Source organism: Amblyomma maculatum, chromosome 1, assembly GCF_055883805.1.
Source record: "Amblyomma maculatum isolate TAMU_Amacu chromosome 1, ASM5588380v1, whole genome shotgun sequence".
Classification (NCBI taxonomy): domain Eukaryota; kingdom Metazoa; phylum Arthropoda; class Arachnida; order Ixodida; family Ixodidae; genus Amblyomma; species Amblyomma maculatum.
The window spans coordinates 240,475,594-240,490,808 of record NC_139344.1 but is presented as its reverse complement, the minus strand read 5'-3'; the positions used below and the strand labels follow the sequence as shown (position 1 = coordinate 240,490,808).

General features: G+C 44.2%; 1 protein-coding gene and 1 pseudogene across 2 annotated transcripts in view; both read right to left on the bottom strand.

The window, feature by feature from the left end:
- Positions 1-14,787, bottom strand: part of Arp3 (Actin-related protein 3) — a 35,642-nt gene extending 20,855 nt beyond the window's left edge. Inside the window, exons 1-7 of one of the 2 annotated variants that reach the window (XM_084590692.1) lie at positions 14,629-14,787; positions 13,812-13,867; positions 13,583-13,707; positions 12,655-12,765; positions 10,523-10,618; positions 7,839-7,946; positions 17-160 (exon numbers count right to left, since the gene is read on the bottom strand). In XM_084590692.1, coding sequence (XP_084446818.1) covers positions 17-160; positions 7,839-7,946; positions 10,523-10,618; positions 12,655-12,765; positions 13,583-13,707; positions 13,812-13,867; positions 14,629-14,672 — 684 coding nt within the window. In that variant the 5' untranslated portion in view covers positions 14,673-14,787. The remainder of the gene's footprint in view (positions 1-16; positions 161-7,838; positions 7,947-10,522; positions 10,619-12,654; positions 12,766-13,582; positions 13,708-13,811; positions 13,868-14,628) is intronic. The other variant, XM_084590693.1, reaches the window with a different exon arrangement.
- Positions 3,600-6,998, bottom strand: LOC146206039 (uncharacterized; annotated as a pseudogene).
- Positions 14,788-15,215: the final 428 nt, after the last annotated feature.

Here is a 15,215-nt window from a genome sequence, read left to right as displayed (position 1 = left end):
ATAAGGACACCTTTACCTTGATGGCCTTTGCAGTTTCCAATGACTGTTCTGGTGGAATGCCCACTTCTCGTTCACGCAGAAGGTTCTGAATGAAGTAGGTCACGTTGCGTCCAGCAATGGGAATGTGCTTTATGCAGCTGCCGATCACATAGCCCTCAGCCTATGATGAATGAAACAAAAATACTGCAGCTTGCAAGCACCAAACGCTACACTAACAGAGGTAGACCACAAAAGCACACACCAACAGAAAAGCAAACAATTTGCAACTTGCAATATCTGTACGAGATAAGTCTGTCTGGCCTGTGCAATATCAACCTGCACAAGTCGAACAGACTTATCTCGCATAGATTTACAACAATGTGGGCATCATGTACATGATGCAGCTTGATGATTACACAATTAGTTAACCAGAATGACCTAACCCCCTTTAATTCCATTTCAATTGCAATGTTGAAAGCTCTTAACATCAAAGGTGAGCCCTCTTTTTAAATTTTCTTAATGGGCGGTGTGGTACGAAATATCAGACATTAAAATATACATTTGAAAGCTGGCTGAGTTGGCTTTCCAACATTGCACATTCATAAAATCGCATCTACTGCATTTCTTATGCATCAAATAAAGATTCGGTTTGTGTGTTTAATAATGTGGGAGTGGTTGACATGACTTTGGCAACATTACCATTCATAATGTCGCCACTATACAGTCGAATCCGGATATATCGAACTCGAAGGGGATCGCGAAATAGTTCGATATATCGATAATTCGATATACAGAAATTGACTTGTGACGGAAAACGATACCGTATTTGTCGCGTAATCAACCCACTCCCATAATGAACCCACCCTCCAATTTTGCACCCGAGAATTGGAAAAAAAAAAAAAAAAGCATTAAGGCCAGCTCGCTCACATGCAAGCGATTGAGCGATCTCAGCGACGAGCGGCAGTGACAGAGCAAAAAATTTCCAACTTGGAACTGCGTCCCTCTCGCCGCTCGAGACACCGCGGCAACTCAAAACAGTTTCTTTGTCGCGGCGGCAGAAATCGCGAGCGTTTTCGCTTGCATGTCGATGGCGCGTGCCACTCTGTTTCGGTCGTCTCATCCACAGCACATCTCTTGGCAGCGTGCCAAGATGCTGCCCAGCGATAACGTCACGGCGTGTTTATCTTTTGATAGCTCCTGCGGTGGCGGGGAGCGAACTTGGCATAGTGCCCGTGATGGCTGGTTCGATTTATCACGGCGGGCGTAGTCCACTGCCACAAAATCATTGGAAAGCGTGATAGCTGAATGCTGTTTTGAAGCGAAAAATGCTAAAAGCCAGTGTCATGATCGCAGCTGACCGCGTGCTTTCGTTGATTCATACATGCAAGAAAAAAAAAAAAAATCTCCCGCAAAAAAAAAAAAAAAAAAAAAAAAGAAAAAAAAAACGCTTCTTCACATCCGCAGCCGCCATACCTTACGCTACGGCGCGCGTACAGCGCAACAATAAGAATGGACGACTCTCGTAAAAAAAAAAGAGAGAGAGAGAGAGAGAGAGAGAGAGAGAGAGAGAGATCTGCCGCTTCTTAACGTCCGCAGGCACCGTAGTCACGTCAGGTCAGCCGCCGTGCGCAGAGGATTCGCAACGCACGCTGGAGAAAGCGTCCAACGTTCTGTCTGCAAACGGGCTGAGCTGGCTTGGCGCATGCGTAGCGCGTGTTACGGCGAACAAAGGCTGGGAGGGAGGAAGGAGAGAGAGAGCTCGGCAAAAGAATGGGAACACCCTTGCGCTTCGCTCTATCGCATTTTTCCCCTTTAGTTCCCACTGGTTCTCTCTGGTTCATTCACACACATGACTTGCAAACGTCACGTGCTGGCGCGCGGGAAATGATAACCGCAGATGCGCGCGCCTTTGGGGATAGTGCGCGGCGCTGCCCTAGCCGAACTGTCCCCTCTCATTCCTTCCACGCATGGCTTGAAAACGTCACGCGGCAAACGGCCTAGTGAGGTGCGATCGTCTTTGGGGAAGGCACACTTTTCAGTGCGTGGTGCGGAGTTCGATATATCGAACGACCGGTGAAATTGAGTTCGATATATGACGCGGCTTTCCTATACTTTTACATGGGATTTTAAAGGGGATATTCCGTGAGTTCGATATAACCAAAATTCGATATATCCGGGTTTGACTGTATATCATTATGCATGTAGGAATGTCAACTTAAGCTATGCACATTTTCGACACTGCATATTCACACTTGCCAAACTGGCCTATTTTTTTATTCCAGCTAATAGGAGAGAGGCAGTGTCCAATGAGTCCTTTTGCATGGAACTTTGCCTGCCTCAAAAATCTGTTGTAGTTTTGCTCAAAGCATAGTCCAGACTAATGGCCCTTCAGCAGCTGCACATGCTCTGCTGCACATTGACAAACAGAATTTAGTTCTAGTTTCAGTTTCAAATCAATCTTGAAGCCATGAGACATGCTGACGCCACACTGAGATGTTCCCCTTTCCTCGACATCAAGAAGCACAGAAATTTATTAGTAAAAGATTGCAAAAGCTTCTGCAAATACCTATTCTAGGGCTTTCATAGCACCACGAATTCAAACACATGAGATTTCTAACTTTACATTGCACACAGATGGCCTAGCCAACCCTAACCATACAAGCAGCTGCAACAACAAACATGAAATGCAAACATCTCCAGCTACTTTGGCTTCAGCTTGATTTATCTTGATCAGCTGCATAGCCAATGATGGCAATTATGATAGTGCAACCTATATGCTGATGCTTAGGTTGCGGCTACAATTTTAGCAGTGCTGGTTTCGTAAAAACCTTTGGCGGGATATGAACTTATCAGAGAATGGTTGGTTGGTTTGTGGGGTTTAACGTCCCAAAGCCACTCAGGCTATGAGAGACACCGTAGTGGAGGACTCCAGGGGAAGTGGTTGTAAAACCGGAAAGCTCAGAAAAAAAATTAAGAGGGTTGGAAAGTATGCGTATTACAAACCACACTTCTTATTAAAGGTATACTGAATAAAAATTAAAAAATTGCCGCCGAGATTTCTAGCGCAGATGGCAGCTATCGCATTGAGGGTGACCAAAACAGCACACACTACAAACAAAAATGAGCGGAAAGTAAGCATTTTAATGAACATTTCTCAAATCGCCGCACCTAGCGGCCTCCTGTGAAAGCTCTGACAAAACCGGCTATACCGTCACGTTTGCCTGCCTCCCTCATGCCTCCCTAGGCACCCCCATCGCAAGCGATCGCACCCGCCAAAGGCACCTGCTCATTTTTCTCCTCTTCCAACGAGACGAGACACACGAACAGATAGATGTTTTTTTGTTGTTTTTTTTAAATAAAGTTGAACGCACCCTAAAACTCCTCTTCGTGTTCCTATGGGACAGCAGACTCAGCGTTCACCACGCTGCACACTCAGGGTTCGCACAGGTGGCAAAGAAAAAAATTCAAGGATATTCAAGGAATTTCAAGCCCCCATAGGAGGATTTTCAAGGCCCTCTTCGAGGGCTTAATTTTTTTTTCCATGTCAAAGATCTTCAAACAGTGCTCTCAAAACGTCTGAAATATTTATTCCACAAAGAAAAAAAACATCACTACGCAGATTTACTTCTATTGCACAGAAAAAAATTAAATATAGCTTCACAAAATATCACAGTGAAAGTTTGGTCATATCCCGCAGAAAAGTAAAAAATTAGTTTTATAAAATTGTTGGTTATTTGCTATACCCTCACAAAATATTGTCCACTGCTTCAACTGCACAAAACAAAAAAATCCTTAGGAAGCAGCTCCTCAGGGCTACTTCAGAGGAGCTCCAGCAGCTTTTGTTGAATTTGGAGCTTGATGGCATGTAGCTCCTCACTCTTGTCTTTGGCAGTCTTTCTGAGGCTATTGGACTTTACAATGTGTGTCACATTGTTTTGTGCCTCTGCTTTATCAGCATAGGCATTTGCAGATGCCATGAGATCATCAATTGTCAATTCCAGCTTCTTTTTCTTTCTTTTCATTGCATCAAGCTCTTCCTCAATGCAGTGCTTTTTTCTCTGCTTTGAAGCTTCAAGGTCCTGCTTTTTCTGGGCTTCCAAGTATGCTCCATACTTTTGCCTTGCAGCTGAAACAGCGATCCTCAGTTCCTTGGTGATTGGAATGTTTAGAACACCACCTGCTTTCTCAACCGCATCGCACACGATCCGTTGTGAAACATATGAAAGGTCCTTCAGATTCTCAACGCACACCTGTCGGTTTACACTGAATCCACGCTCGACAGTTGCCTGGCCATGACTGAGGACAAGCAGAAGTTTCACAATGCTCCACAACTTCGAGTAGGTTGAACTGAACTTCAAGAGATCAGGGTAAAATTCATCCAGTCTGTCAGCGCACTTGTCAAATTGTCTAAGCTGATGTTTCTGCTCGTGCAGGAGCTCCGTGTACTCGGCCAGCACAGTGTCTCGAAGGTGATCAGCCATTCTACCTGCAGTGATGAGGGTGTCCAACACTTTTCTGAAACCTGCAAGGCATTCCTCTGGCTTCGAGCACATCTGTCGTGGGTCTAGTGAAGAAAGGCCCCTAACAAATGCAAACTTCAAGGGGCTTCTGTCTAGAACTTTCTTTGTGGCACTGATCAAAAACTGTTTACATTCCATCCCGAATTGAAACACGTCCTTTGAGCTCACTTTAGAATTCTTGAACTTGCTCTGCTTTGTAGCCTATATCCACCTTTTCAAGTGGAACATGGTTCTCGGCATTATCAGTGTCGATCTTCAGCAGACCCACTATCCCTTTGGCAGACAGGATCGAACATTTCAAAAACTTCGTCAGCAGCTTTCTGAGAACAGTTCCTAAATCCCTTGCAAGGAAAAAAACCATTGGTTTGTCTGTCTGGTACTCTACCAGAAAAGGGTTCAGTGCCATTGCCACACATAAGGCAAAAATCAACTTTGCTGGCAGCAAAGCATCACAGCAGAACTCCCACAAGTTATTGAACGATGCACATTTTGGCAGGTTGACTTCTTTTTTTCTAGCAGCCTCAATGTATTTTTTCATGTCACACCACAACAGCAACGCTCTCTCAATTACAGAAACATTCTCCACCCACCGGTGGGCGACAAACTTAAGAGGAAAGGTATCTTGGCCTGTAACTGCCGAAAAGTCCTGTCTCCGTGCTGGAGCACCTTCAAAAATTGCACTCAGACTAGACAACAAGCAGTCAAGTCCCCATTTAGTCGCTGAAACTCCAGCCCTATAAGCATTGTGCACTGTGTGTAGCCCACAAGTGCCTAAGTCCACACACAGAACTTGGTGGTTTTGTTGCAAGTGCTCTTGAAGACCTTTGAAGAACTTCAGATTGACATTGGGCCCATCCATCGATATCTGAAGAATCTTGGCAAGAGGCAAAGGCTCGAGGGCGCTTAGCAACTTTTCCTGAATGTCATCGGCTGTGGAATGCCCCATAAAAACAGAGGTGTAATACCTGGTCGTCACTTGGTGAGCAGAGTCCCAACACCTCACGTGCACATCCATTTGCTTACTTTGCAGAAAGTCATTTGCCGACTCGTCAAACAGTACGACATAGAATTCACACTGTTCTATTTCTCGCTGCAATGCTGAAAGAAAGAAAGGCCTGAGACCGTGACACGTCATATAGGCGCATTTCTTCTCACCACAAGAAAACGCCTTTGCCACTTCACTGTCCGGAAACATGCGCTGAAATAGCTCCCCTGCTTGGGATGACGACCGATACGAAAAGTGGGATGTCACAACTTTCAGAGTCCAAAGAATTTCAGCGTCAGTGACAAGCTCGTGCGCTTTGCAAGCATCGTTTAGGCTTGGCGACTGCGAGGAACACGCGCTAGTAGACTGCTCTACCGCGACCGGCGTCAGGTACCTTTTCAACGCGCTCCCTTGCGCTACCTTCATTGCGCCAATATGCTTGCCGCTTTTCATGTGACTTTTTAAAGCGGATTCACCCATGGCAGTCACATCCACAGTTTTACCGCAAAGCTTGCACTTAGCCCGATGCGGACTCGTTGTATCAGGTGCAATCCACTGCTTGTATTAGTCATGGTGGAGCCACGTAGCCTGAAACTTGCTCTTTCCGGGCATTGTGTCACATATGAAAATATCACGTGCGCTGACAGGCAGAAGCCACGCTCATTCCAAAAATGCAAGCACTAGGGCAACGCCAGCGTAGACACGGCCGCACGGCTCGGTAAACCTATCTAAAAACGTTGGGCTCTGTGAGTGATGGCGATGCAATAGCGATGGGACGACGCAGCCGCGCGCCCACTGCAGTGTTGCCAGCCGCCTAACGAGAATGCGCTAAATAGGCTAAAAATCGATACGTTTCCTTCCCCGCAGTTCATTCAGAACTCAGTCAAGAATAAAAGTTTAGCAACAAAAACGTTTTCATGACGAAAAATACCAGTTCAAATTTAGTATTCAAGGAATTCAAGAATCTTCAAGGACCAGTCATAAATTCAAGGTTTTTAAGGGCCTTGAAAACAGACTTCCGTAATTCAATGGTATTCAAGGTTTTCAAGCCCCTGTGCGCACCCTGACATTAATCATCCTTTAAAAATAATTGAAAAATGGGACTCACCTTTGACATTGACAACCTTGAACATCACCATAATAATGCAACTTAAAATCAATTATTAAAAAGTTGATTAGAGAAGCCTGGTTGATTAACAGTCAATCAAGCTTTATAAGGTACAGTTTCTGTCAGAATTTTAGAGCCCAGGGGGTCTGCTTCTGAGTTATGCCCTGTTGCTTGTACTGCATTTCCTGGGTTCCTGACCTCCTGAAGAGAAGATTTTTTACCCTACCCTTTCCAGTGAGAACTGCCACGAATGATAAATGACTCCCACTACACGACTTAGAAGCAAACCCTCTGGACTCTAAACTTTCGAAAAAGATTGTATATGTCTGCCCTGAAGAAAAGTCTTCGCATCTAGAGCAGATTCATTATAGCATGCTCCTGTGTGATTAAACTATTATACAATGTTGGGAACAGAATTCTCAATTTATGCTTGCTATTTTTTTTTTTTTTTTCCTTGTGCAGTCTAATTTAAATGGCTCATAAATCACTTTTCCCAACATCAAACTTCCACAAGTTGTAAAGCGGCTAATATTGCGGTAATAAAAAAAGAAGCCCCTATGTTGTATTCCTTGATACCGTATATTGCCTAGCCACACGCTACTGATAGTTTTCTGATTGGTGGTTTTTTTTCTCTATTGTTTCTGTAAAGAAAGGATTGAAAATAGTGAATATTTTGAAAACTGATTAAGACTGCAGGTTTTCATTGCCTTTAATGTTCCAAGAGCCCTGCCCCAAATTACTAAGATCCTGCCTTATCAGCAATGTTAGCAGCAGATTTAGAGAAACCTCGAAGCACAATAGAATCGCAACTGAAACAGATAACATAACAAGGATCCAGGTAGAACGAGAGGAAGAAGATGGCTACACTGTATGAAAGAGCGCTGAACAAGGGTTGAGGGGGAGTCAAAGCAGAAAGCTGGGCTAGTTGGTGTGTTATTTGCGCTAGTTTTTTTATTTACGTAGAGAGGAAGAAGCCCCAGTTCACAGGCCGAGCCAACGTTTCGACAAGTGGACTTGTCACTAACATAGAATTATAGTTGTGGACTGAGTGCTTTTATTATTGGAGGTAAGGGTAAGTTCACCTAGAATTACCACAGTAGTATTCATTCATTTTTTTAACTTTCTTAGCCAAAGCATTAATTTCGCATTCCAAACAACACAGTACAAAATTTGTCAATAGATGGCAAAGCACCGACACAGCACTAAGCAAGCAACCATGACAGGCAATGTCAATCACAATGCTCACCACAGGGATACAGTGGGTGACACCGTCGCCAGAGTCGATCACAAGGCCAGTGAGGGTGCGTTCACCCATTTGACGAGATGTCCATGAGGCAGCTAAAGCCAGGACCGCCTGCAGGTCAGTGCAAATTGACACGAGGGAATGCAAAACGCAGCACATAACAATGCTAGACCATTCCTTCACACCTATGCACCAATGAGCATGAACTGCCCGCTGCCCAACGAACTGACACTCACTGTTCACTGGAAATGCCCGACACATGGTGCACGTACGGCGGTGCTACAAGCTGGCCCGTCAGATTAGATCTTTTGAAAATTTTAGAATAGCCTATGTTCAATGTTCCATGTTGTATGAGTAAGAAGTTCCTGGAATCCTGTGAAAGCTTAAGAGAGTTTGTAGCTTGGCCACATTAAACTTGGTACAATTACAGGCCAATACACCCTCTCATCAATATGATTACATCTAGCAAAATATAGCCAAGCATAACATATATAAAATGCGCACAATCGCACAGCTTATTACAAGGAGACTGAAGTGCTAGTTTCACACTTCCCATAAATGTGACAATCCATTTTGTAGATGCTAGCTGTATGTCAGCATGGCACACAATAAATTAACAAATTTACTTGCATGCGGGCAGCTTTCTTTAATTAACACTTCCCTAAATTTAGAGGGAGTGGCCAATATGCAATTTTCAGCCTGACTAATGTACAGATAAGGCTAAACGTGCAGATAAGGCACAGAGCCGCAGAGATGATGCTTATGAAGAAAGTTTTGTGTTCTAGCCACCTTCAAAACTTCCCAAGGTATGGCACTTTATTGCCACCGTAACTGTGCAAAATTATCACTTGCCTTTCATTTTCCAAATGAGTCATGCAAAAAGATGCAAAGAGACGTAAGGCTGACACAAAGACAAAAACAAAGTGCTGCCATCATTGCCACGCAGAATGTATCCCCACTGTGAAAACAAAAAAAGAAAAAAAAAAGAGAAGAGAAGAAGAGAAGAAAAAGAAGAAAAAAAAAAAAAAAACAACTTCGAGCTGCTCAGCCATGAGGAGAGCCACAGCTCCAAAACGTCAGTTTTTATTGTTGGCAGCATATCAGAACGCATTTAAGAAGAATACAGAGGCATAAAAAAAATTTCACAACGAAAGCTTTGTGCCAATAAAAAAAAAAAAAAAAATTAAACATGGCTTAACTCTGCTATGCCTGGATATACGTAGCAAAAAGCAGTGACTACCTCGGGATCAGAAGTAGTTAATTTCTCCAGTTGTCTGCGCCGTTTGCCAGCAGCTAAACTCTCCTTGGCTTCCATGTCGAGCGTGTCTAAGTTCACCGGCGTTCAATAATTTGTTTACAGGAAAGGAAAGGCACAGCATCTGTCACTCGCGGAAGGCAAGAAGCACCGCCCGGCGGCACTGAAGCGCACCCGTTCCCGCTTGGTTATCATAGCTGATGGCAGATGGGCGACGTCACATCCTTGACGTCACCCTAATTGAGTGACATGACTATTTTCTTTCAAATTGCGCGCCAATTGCAGTATTTGTCACGCGCAGAATCCCGCTATCCTCCTCATGGTACACAAGCAGAATTATGAGCACCACTTCGCGACCTACGGCGTGGCACAGCGGTAAAGCGCTCGGCTGGGGATCCAAGGGATGGAGGTTCGATTCCTCGATGGATACCAATTGTTTTTTTTTTAATGAGGAGGAGTCGCACACCTCTTAAGCGTTGCTAGGCAATGCCGGCAGAGCTTGGCGAGGGGGCTGTGCATTTGGCCTTGGCTGTGACGCTACGGCATACGCGAAGCTCTGTTCTGACCATCGTAGTGAAGCTTTTCGCTTCAAACCAACGCCACCTAGACGAAATTTTCAAACACCTGCGCCTCTCCTAGTGACGTCACTCGGCGAGTTCGCGCATGCACAGCTGTGGCTAAAAGTGATCACACGCACGCCAGACCCGGTGTTGACTAGCCTAGTGAAACTTTTCGCTTCAAAAGAAAGACAGATCACGAGTAAAGCCACAAGAGTGCCTTTTCACATGCAATAAACAATGCTGAGCTTTCTGTACCCCTGTGGGGAATCAAAACAGTCGACATATGACAATTAGTGATGCTACAGGAACTGACAGCATCCAGGAAAGTTTGATAAAGAAAAATGAAGGTGTTTACTCAGGACCAAAACTCTAATGCACAGTTACTTACAGTGCCACCCTAGCTCGTGTGCTGTGCCCTGACAACCTCGACTAATATTGGCAGCTAGGAGCTTTCGTTGGGATGACATATACAACAAACCTTTTTTCTTTTACAGTTTCCCAAATCATGTTGGGGAACATGAGAGCGAATATATCATATATTGCTTACTTTCACACTTCATTTCAAGCAACTAATTTGGTTTGTTTGGTTGGTTTATAAGGTTTAACGCCCCAAGCAGTCCAGATTATGAGTGACGCTGTAGGGGAGGGCTCCGGAAATTTTGACTGCCTTGTCGAAATTTCTTGAGCATGCACTAACATCGCACAGCACACAGGCACCTTGCTTTTCGCCTCCATCGAAAAGAAAAGTGGTTGCTGTGGCCGGGATTCAATCCCGTATTCTTGGGCACAGAAGTCAAGCACCCTAACCATTGCACCACCACAGCGGAGCCAAGCAACCAATTTGGTCAAGGCCATTCGGAATGCCACCTCACCTGAACAGCAATGTAAAGCCCAGGCACATTGAAGGACTCAAACATAATTTCTGCCGTGTACTCCCGATTTTCTGGGGTGTTCAGTGGAGGCTCCGTCTGAAATAACCCAGTTCAGATCATTTTAGCAATGCTATACGACACAGTGTTTTGCGCAACTTGAGCCAAGGATTAAAAAAATGGCAGTGCACCACAGCTGGATGAGACAAATGACATATGTAAACATTCAGTATCTTTAATTTCCGCATAATTAGGCTCTTAACTGAGATTAATTATTCAAGATGTTTAATTTTAAGTGTAGCACCCAATGCACTTTGTTAAGTTGTATAGGAAGTTCAGAAACAACCGGTCTAGTTTTTTTCTACCAACGGCGTAGTCTTGAAAGTGTGTCAGCACATTCAGCTGGAATACATGAAGCGCAAGCCATGAACAGCAATAAATGATGACACAACCACACACAGCCAACTTGGACAAAGTTATTACTGAGCTATCATATTGACAAAATAAAAAAGGAAGAAAAAGCACTTAAGTTTCGTAATTCAAGGTAAGTTCTGCTTTCTTTATTTGTATCATTGTGCGACCTGCCTAAATGAGCGGCAGCCGTTCACTTGGACACAGACAGTGTGCACGTCTTGTTAGTTCAAAACGTGGTTGGGGACACTGCATTCTGATAGTGCACGAATATAGACAAGCTATTTTTTATTTTTCGAACCTTTCTTTAAATGCTGAAAAAAAAATTAAAAAAAAAAAAATGGGCACATAAAAAGTATGTTGGTAGAAAAAAACTGGATCGGTTGTCTCTGAACCCACTCTACAGCTTAATGAAATGCACTCAGCCGTAAGCTGAATATTAAACATTTGGCATAAATCATCTTAATTAAGCCGAATATAAAAATACTCTGAGTAGTGCTACTCGATGGTAAATGATATGCCGTTGGTTTCATCAAGCTGTGCTGCAGTGCTTTTTAAATCATTGGCTCAAATTACATGAAACGCCCTGCACAGTCACAATGCCAATGCACACCAGAACATTAGAGCCGCAGGGGAAGGGATAGGTTTGTCACTCATGATTACTACAACCACAGCAGCACTAAAACTATATAAACAATGAGGATCAATACTATATTCACCCTTTCTTCCTTCAGCACTGTTTGTATATGCAGCAAACACAGCACCAACACTACTGGCAACAAAAATCCTAACACAGAGGACTCCCATTAATTCAGCCACACTGAATTCAAACACTGTTTATTCGAATTGACATTTTGGTCCTGTCAACATGAAGTGTAGTAAAACGGCTCCTCTTAATGTAACTCTGCATAGTTCAAATATTTGACCTTTTTCAAGCCTGAATTATTGGGAGTTGACAGTAACGCAATGCAAAGTGAAAATCAAGACAGTAGTACCTAATCTTTAAATGATTTACTCTCAGTCCACCAAGCCTTATACATTAAGTACAGTAAAAGTCACCCGTTCAAAAAGAAGCGCCAAGGTAGACAACACTCCTTATATATAAATCAATAGCACCTCATATTTAACACGAAAACAACACGACAAATGAACTAGTGGCTGAGAAGCTACAAAGGTTCTGCAACAGCGGCTGATGTTTGCACCATGCCAGCATCTAACTGGCTGCTCCTGCTTGAATAATAACAGTAGAGTTTGTTTCAGCATTCTTGTGAAGACGAAAGGCAAAAGTTACTGCCTAACATCAGAATGGTGCAGGGTATGCATAACTACTTGAAAGCTCCAACAAAATATAAGTTTAGCCAAAACAAGTGAAGAATATCGGAGAAATTAAGTCGTCCGCAATTGTTCCTGTAGCAGCACAGCATTTCTGCAGTCTGCTCTTAGCACCTGGCCCTTTATTGAATCGCTCCCAAAAATGTGGTACAAGCCAAAATAAAGTTGGGTGAGAAAAGCCTGCACTTCCAAAGCAATAACAGGCTTAAACCAATTTGAAATAAATGAACAATACCAAAAGGTCAAAAAGGAAGACAGCTGCTTGGCATCGTCCATGTTCGTGCCGAACAGCGGCTCTGCCTTTGTCACCTTCCAGTGCAACTGTAGCTGTCAATGCTGCTGCTACACACCGTTTGAGTCCAATAGAAAAATGAACATAAGTTTTTACTCACTAGTAAAAAGTAGTGATCCTCAGGCTCAGCACGCAGGTACTTGAATATGGATTGCTCCCAGAAGCGCTCCATCAAGTCCCAGTCTTCCACAATACCATGGCGGATTGGATACTAAAAACAATGCAATAATTGTCATATAAGCTTGGAGTGGCTAGGTAAATAAGCACACTGAATAAGCTCCTTTGCCATGCGGCTTACACATCACATATCGTAGCTTGCTAGTGTAAGTACACAAGGAAATAATTACGTGCCACAACTAACATGCAACCACATATTGCATCTTCTCGGGGACTGCCCTGCTTTTTCTACTGGACGCACAGAGATCGAACCCTACAGCCTGAACTACTGTTCCCTTCTAGCAACAGACTGTAGCATACAAATACTATTTGCCAAGTATGACTCCCTCAGTGGCCTGATCCCAGCAATGTGAGGTAACTGGAGACACCTGCAAACACTGAGGACTGTCTACTTCCGCGTTTCGAGGCGCTGACGACCCGTTGCAAAGGGTACAGCCACCATCACAGGTACCCCCTACATGGCCATGAGCCTTGCTATTTAACAAAGGACTTTCAAATCAACTTCTCACGGAAGTAAAGTGGTCTGTGGAGGAGAAACATGTCACACACTGGAGAAGTATAACTGATGACAGCGACTACAGCACAATTTCAAGCCACATTTGCCAGACTAGTTCATACAGGGCACCTATTTTTTTTAGCAGTGTTACCTGCTATCTTTTCACTGATATTACCAGTACATATGTGTAAATTCTGCCTCCACCCTATGTATAATGAAGCCAATGTGAACCACTGAAACCTATGAGAATGACTATCTGTGCATATGAAAAACGGATAAAATGAAAACAGCTCGCACTAATACCGAAGGTGCGACTACCCCTTTGAATTATTTTGCATGCAATAAGCAATCTTACCTTCACCGCATAACCTGCAGCATCCAATGCCTCGTCACCAATGAAAAAATCCAAGTCATCAATGCCTTTCGCCAGCCTCCTTGTAGCTTGGTCTCCGATTTTGGCACTTTCCCGTATTGCTATAGCTGTGGGAAAAACGTGAAGTTAAGCAAGCTAAGAGAACTAATCCCATGGTACTCCCCCACAACATATCATTGTGTTTATATTTTATAAAGTCGCAAAATCTTACCAGACGGTATGATGAACTGAGGTTCCTTATTTCCAGCAAATCCAAGCTTCGTGTAACTAAAAACAAACAGTGCCACAATTATTATTTATTCAACACAGGATGACGCATCGCAACCCCGAAGCATTGCTCATGCAGGTATGCAGTTATTCACGCGACTGCTTTAGAGTATCTAATAGCTTTATAAATAAACCAAGTGATTCCATGTTCAAAAGCCATGTCTCAGAACATAGTGCTCTCAACAGAGTTTGTTCGTAACACAGAAGGAAACACCGCAAGGTTAGAGGCTCTGCTCGGCGCGCCGCTGTTCGCTTGCGGGGCAGCTACTAGTGACGGGAGATAAGATCACTCCAGCTTCCTGTGAACGCCGGTTTCACTTCAGTGGCTCGCTATTCGCAACACTGCTACAGCCATCAGCGAAGTCCTCGTCCTTTGAGCGGCAGACACTTCATGCGTGAAGTACTTGCTGGCCAAAATTTGCATAGTAGGACTCATTAGAAGAGCTTGGAGAAAACGTTACTCATGTGTTGCGTTAGACACACCCTTCACCTCAAGGGACATACAACTAAGTTGATTCGCTCAATGCTATATTGCCAGAACGTTCGCGGATCAAGAAACTTTTAACGGGCATAGTACTCATGAGCAAGACCCGCGAACACAAAACAAAACAGTGCTCGAGACAAGAATCCGCCCCGTGGTATACATACATGCCCCTTCCCATGCTCAAAACGTCATCGAACGAAGTTAATCAACATGAAACAAACTATACCTGAGCTATGATCACATCATGGCGAAAGTGCGTGCTAAATAGCAAACTCACCCAGTGCCATTGTCAATAACAATCGCTGGAAGCCGGCCTGCCATACCGTAAACCCGGCTCCACCGCTAAGCGGCTTCAGTCCTAGCACGACAGAGGCGAGAAGCACCCTTGCACTGCTTCTGCTGTTGCCGGAGAGGAAATCATGTGATCATTCGACCCGCGGTGTACCGGAAGTTTCGTCACTGAAAAGGAAGAGCATTTGCCCACTGCTGCCCAGCGCGCGCCTCACCCCGCAGTTACCGCAGTGCCGCAGTTGCCTCAGCTACACCTCAGCCAACGCGCAACAGTTACGGTGACTTCTGTGTTTAAAAGGTTTAAAATACCTTGACAGACATTTTACAAAGAGTCTTCATATGCCGGCACCAATGTTGGTTAGCACTTAGGTTTGCGCGAGGCTATAGTGCTTCAAAATCATCGCTGCGGTTAGTTTTCTCGGAAGGTTAGCTGCGCGTATCGTCTGCTCTTTTCCCGGTCCGTACTGTTACACCTCTTGGTGGACACCTGACTCACGCCGAAAGGGAGGGAAGGCGAGTTTAAAGGAAGACGGAAATGGGTACTGTAGTAGAGGGCTGCGAAATTTGACTAAA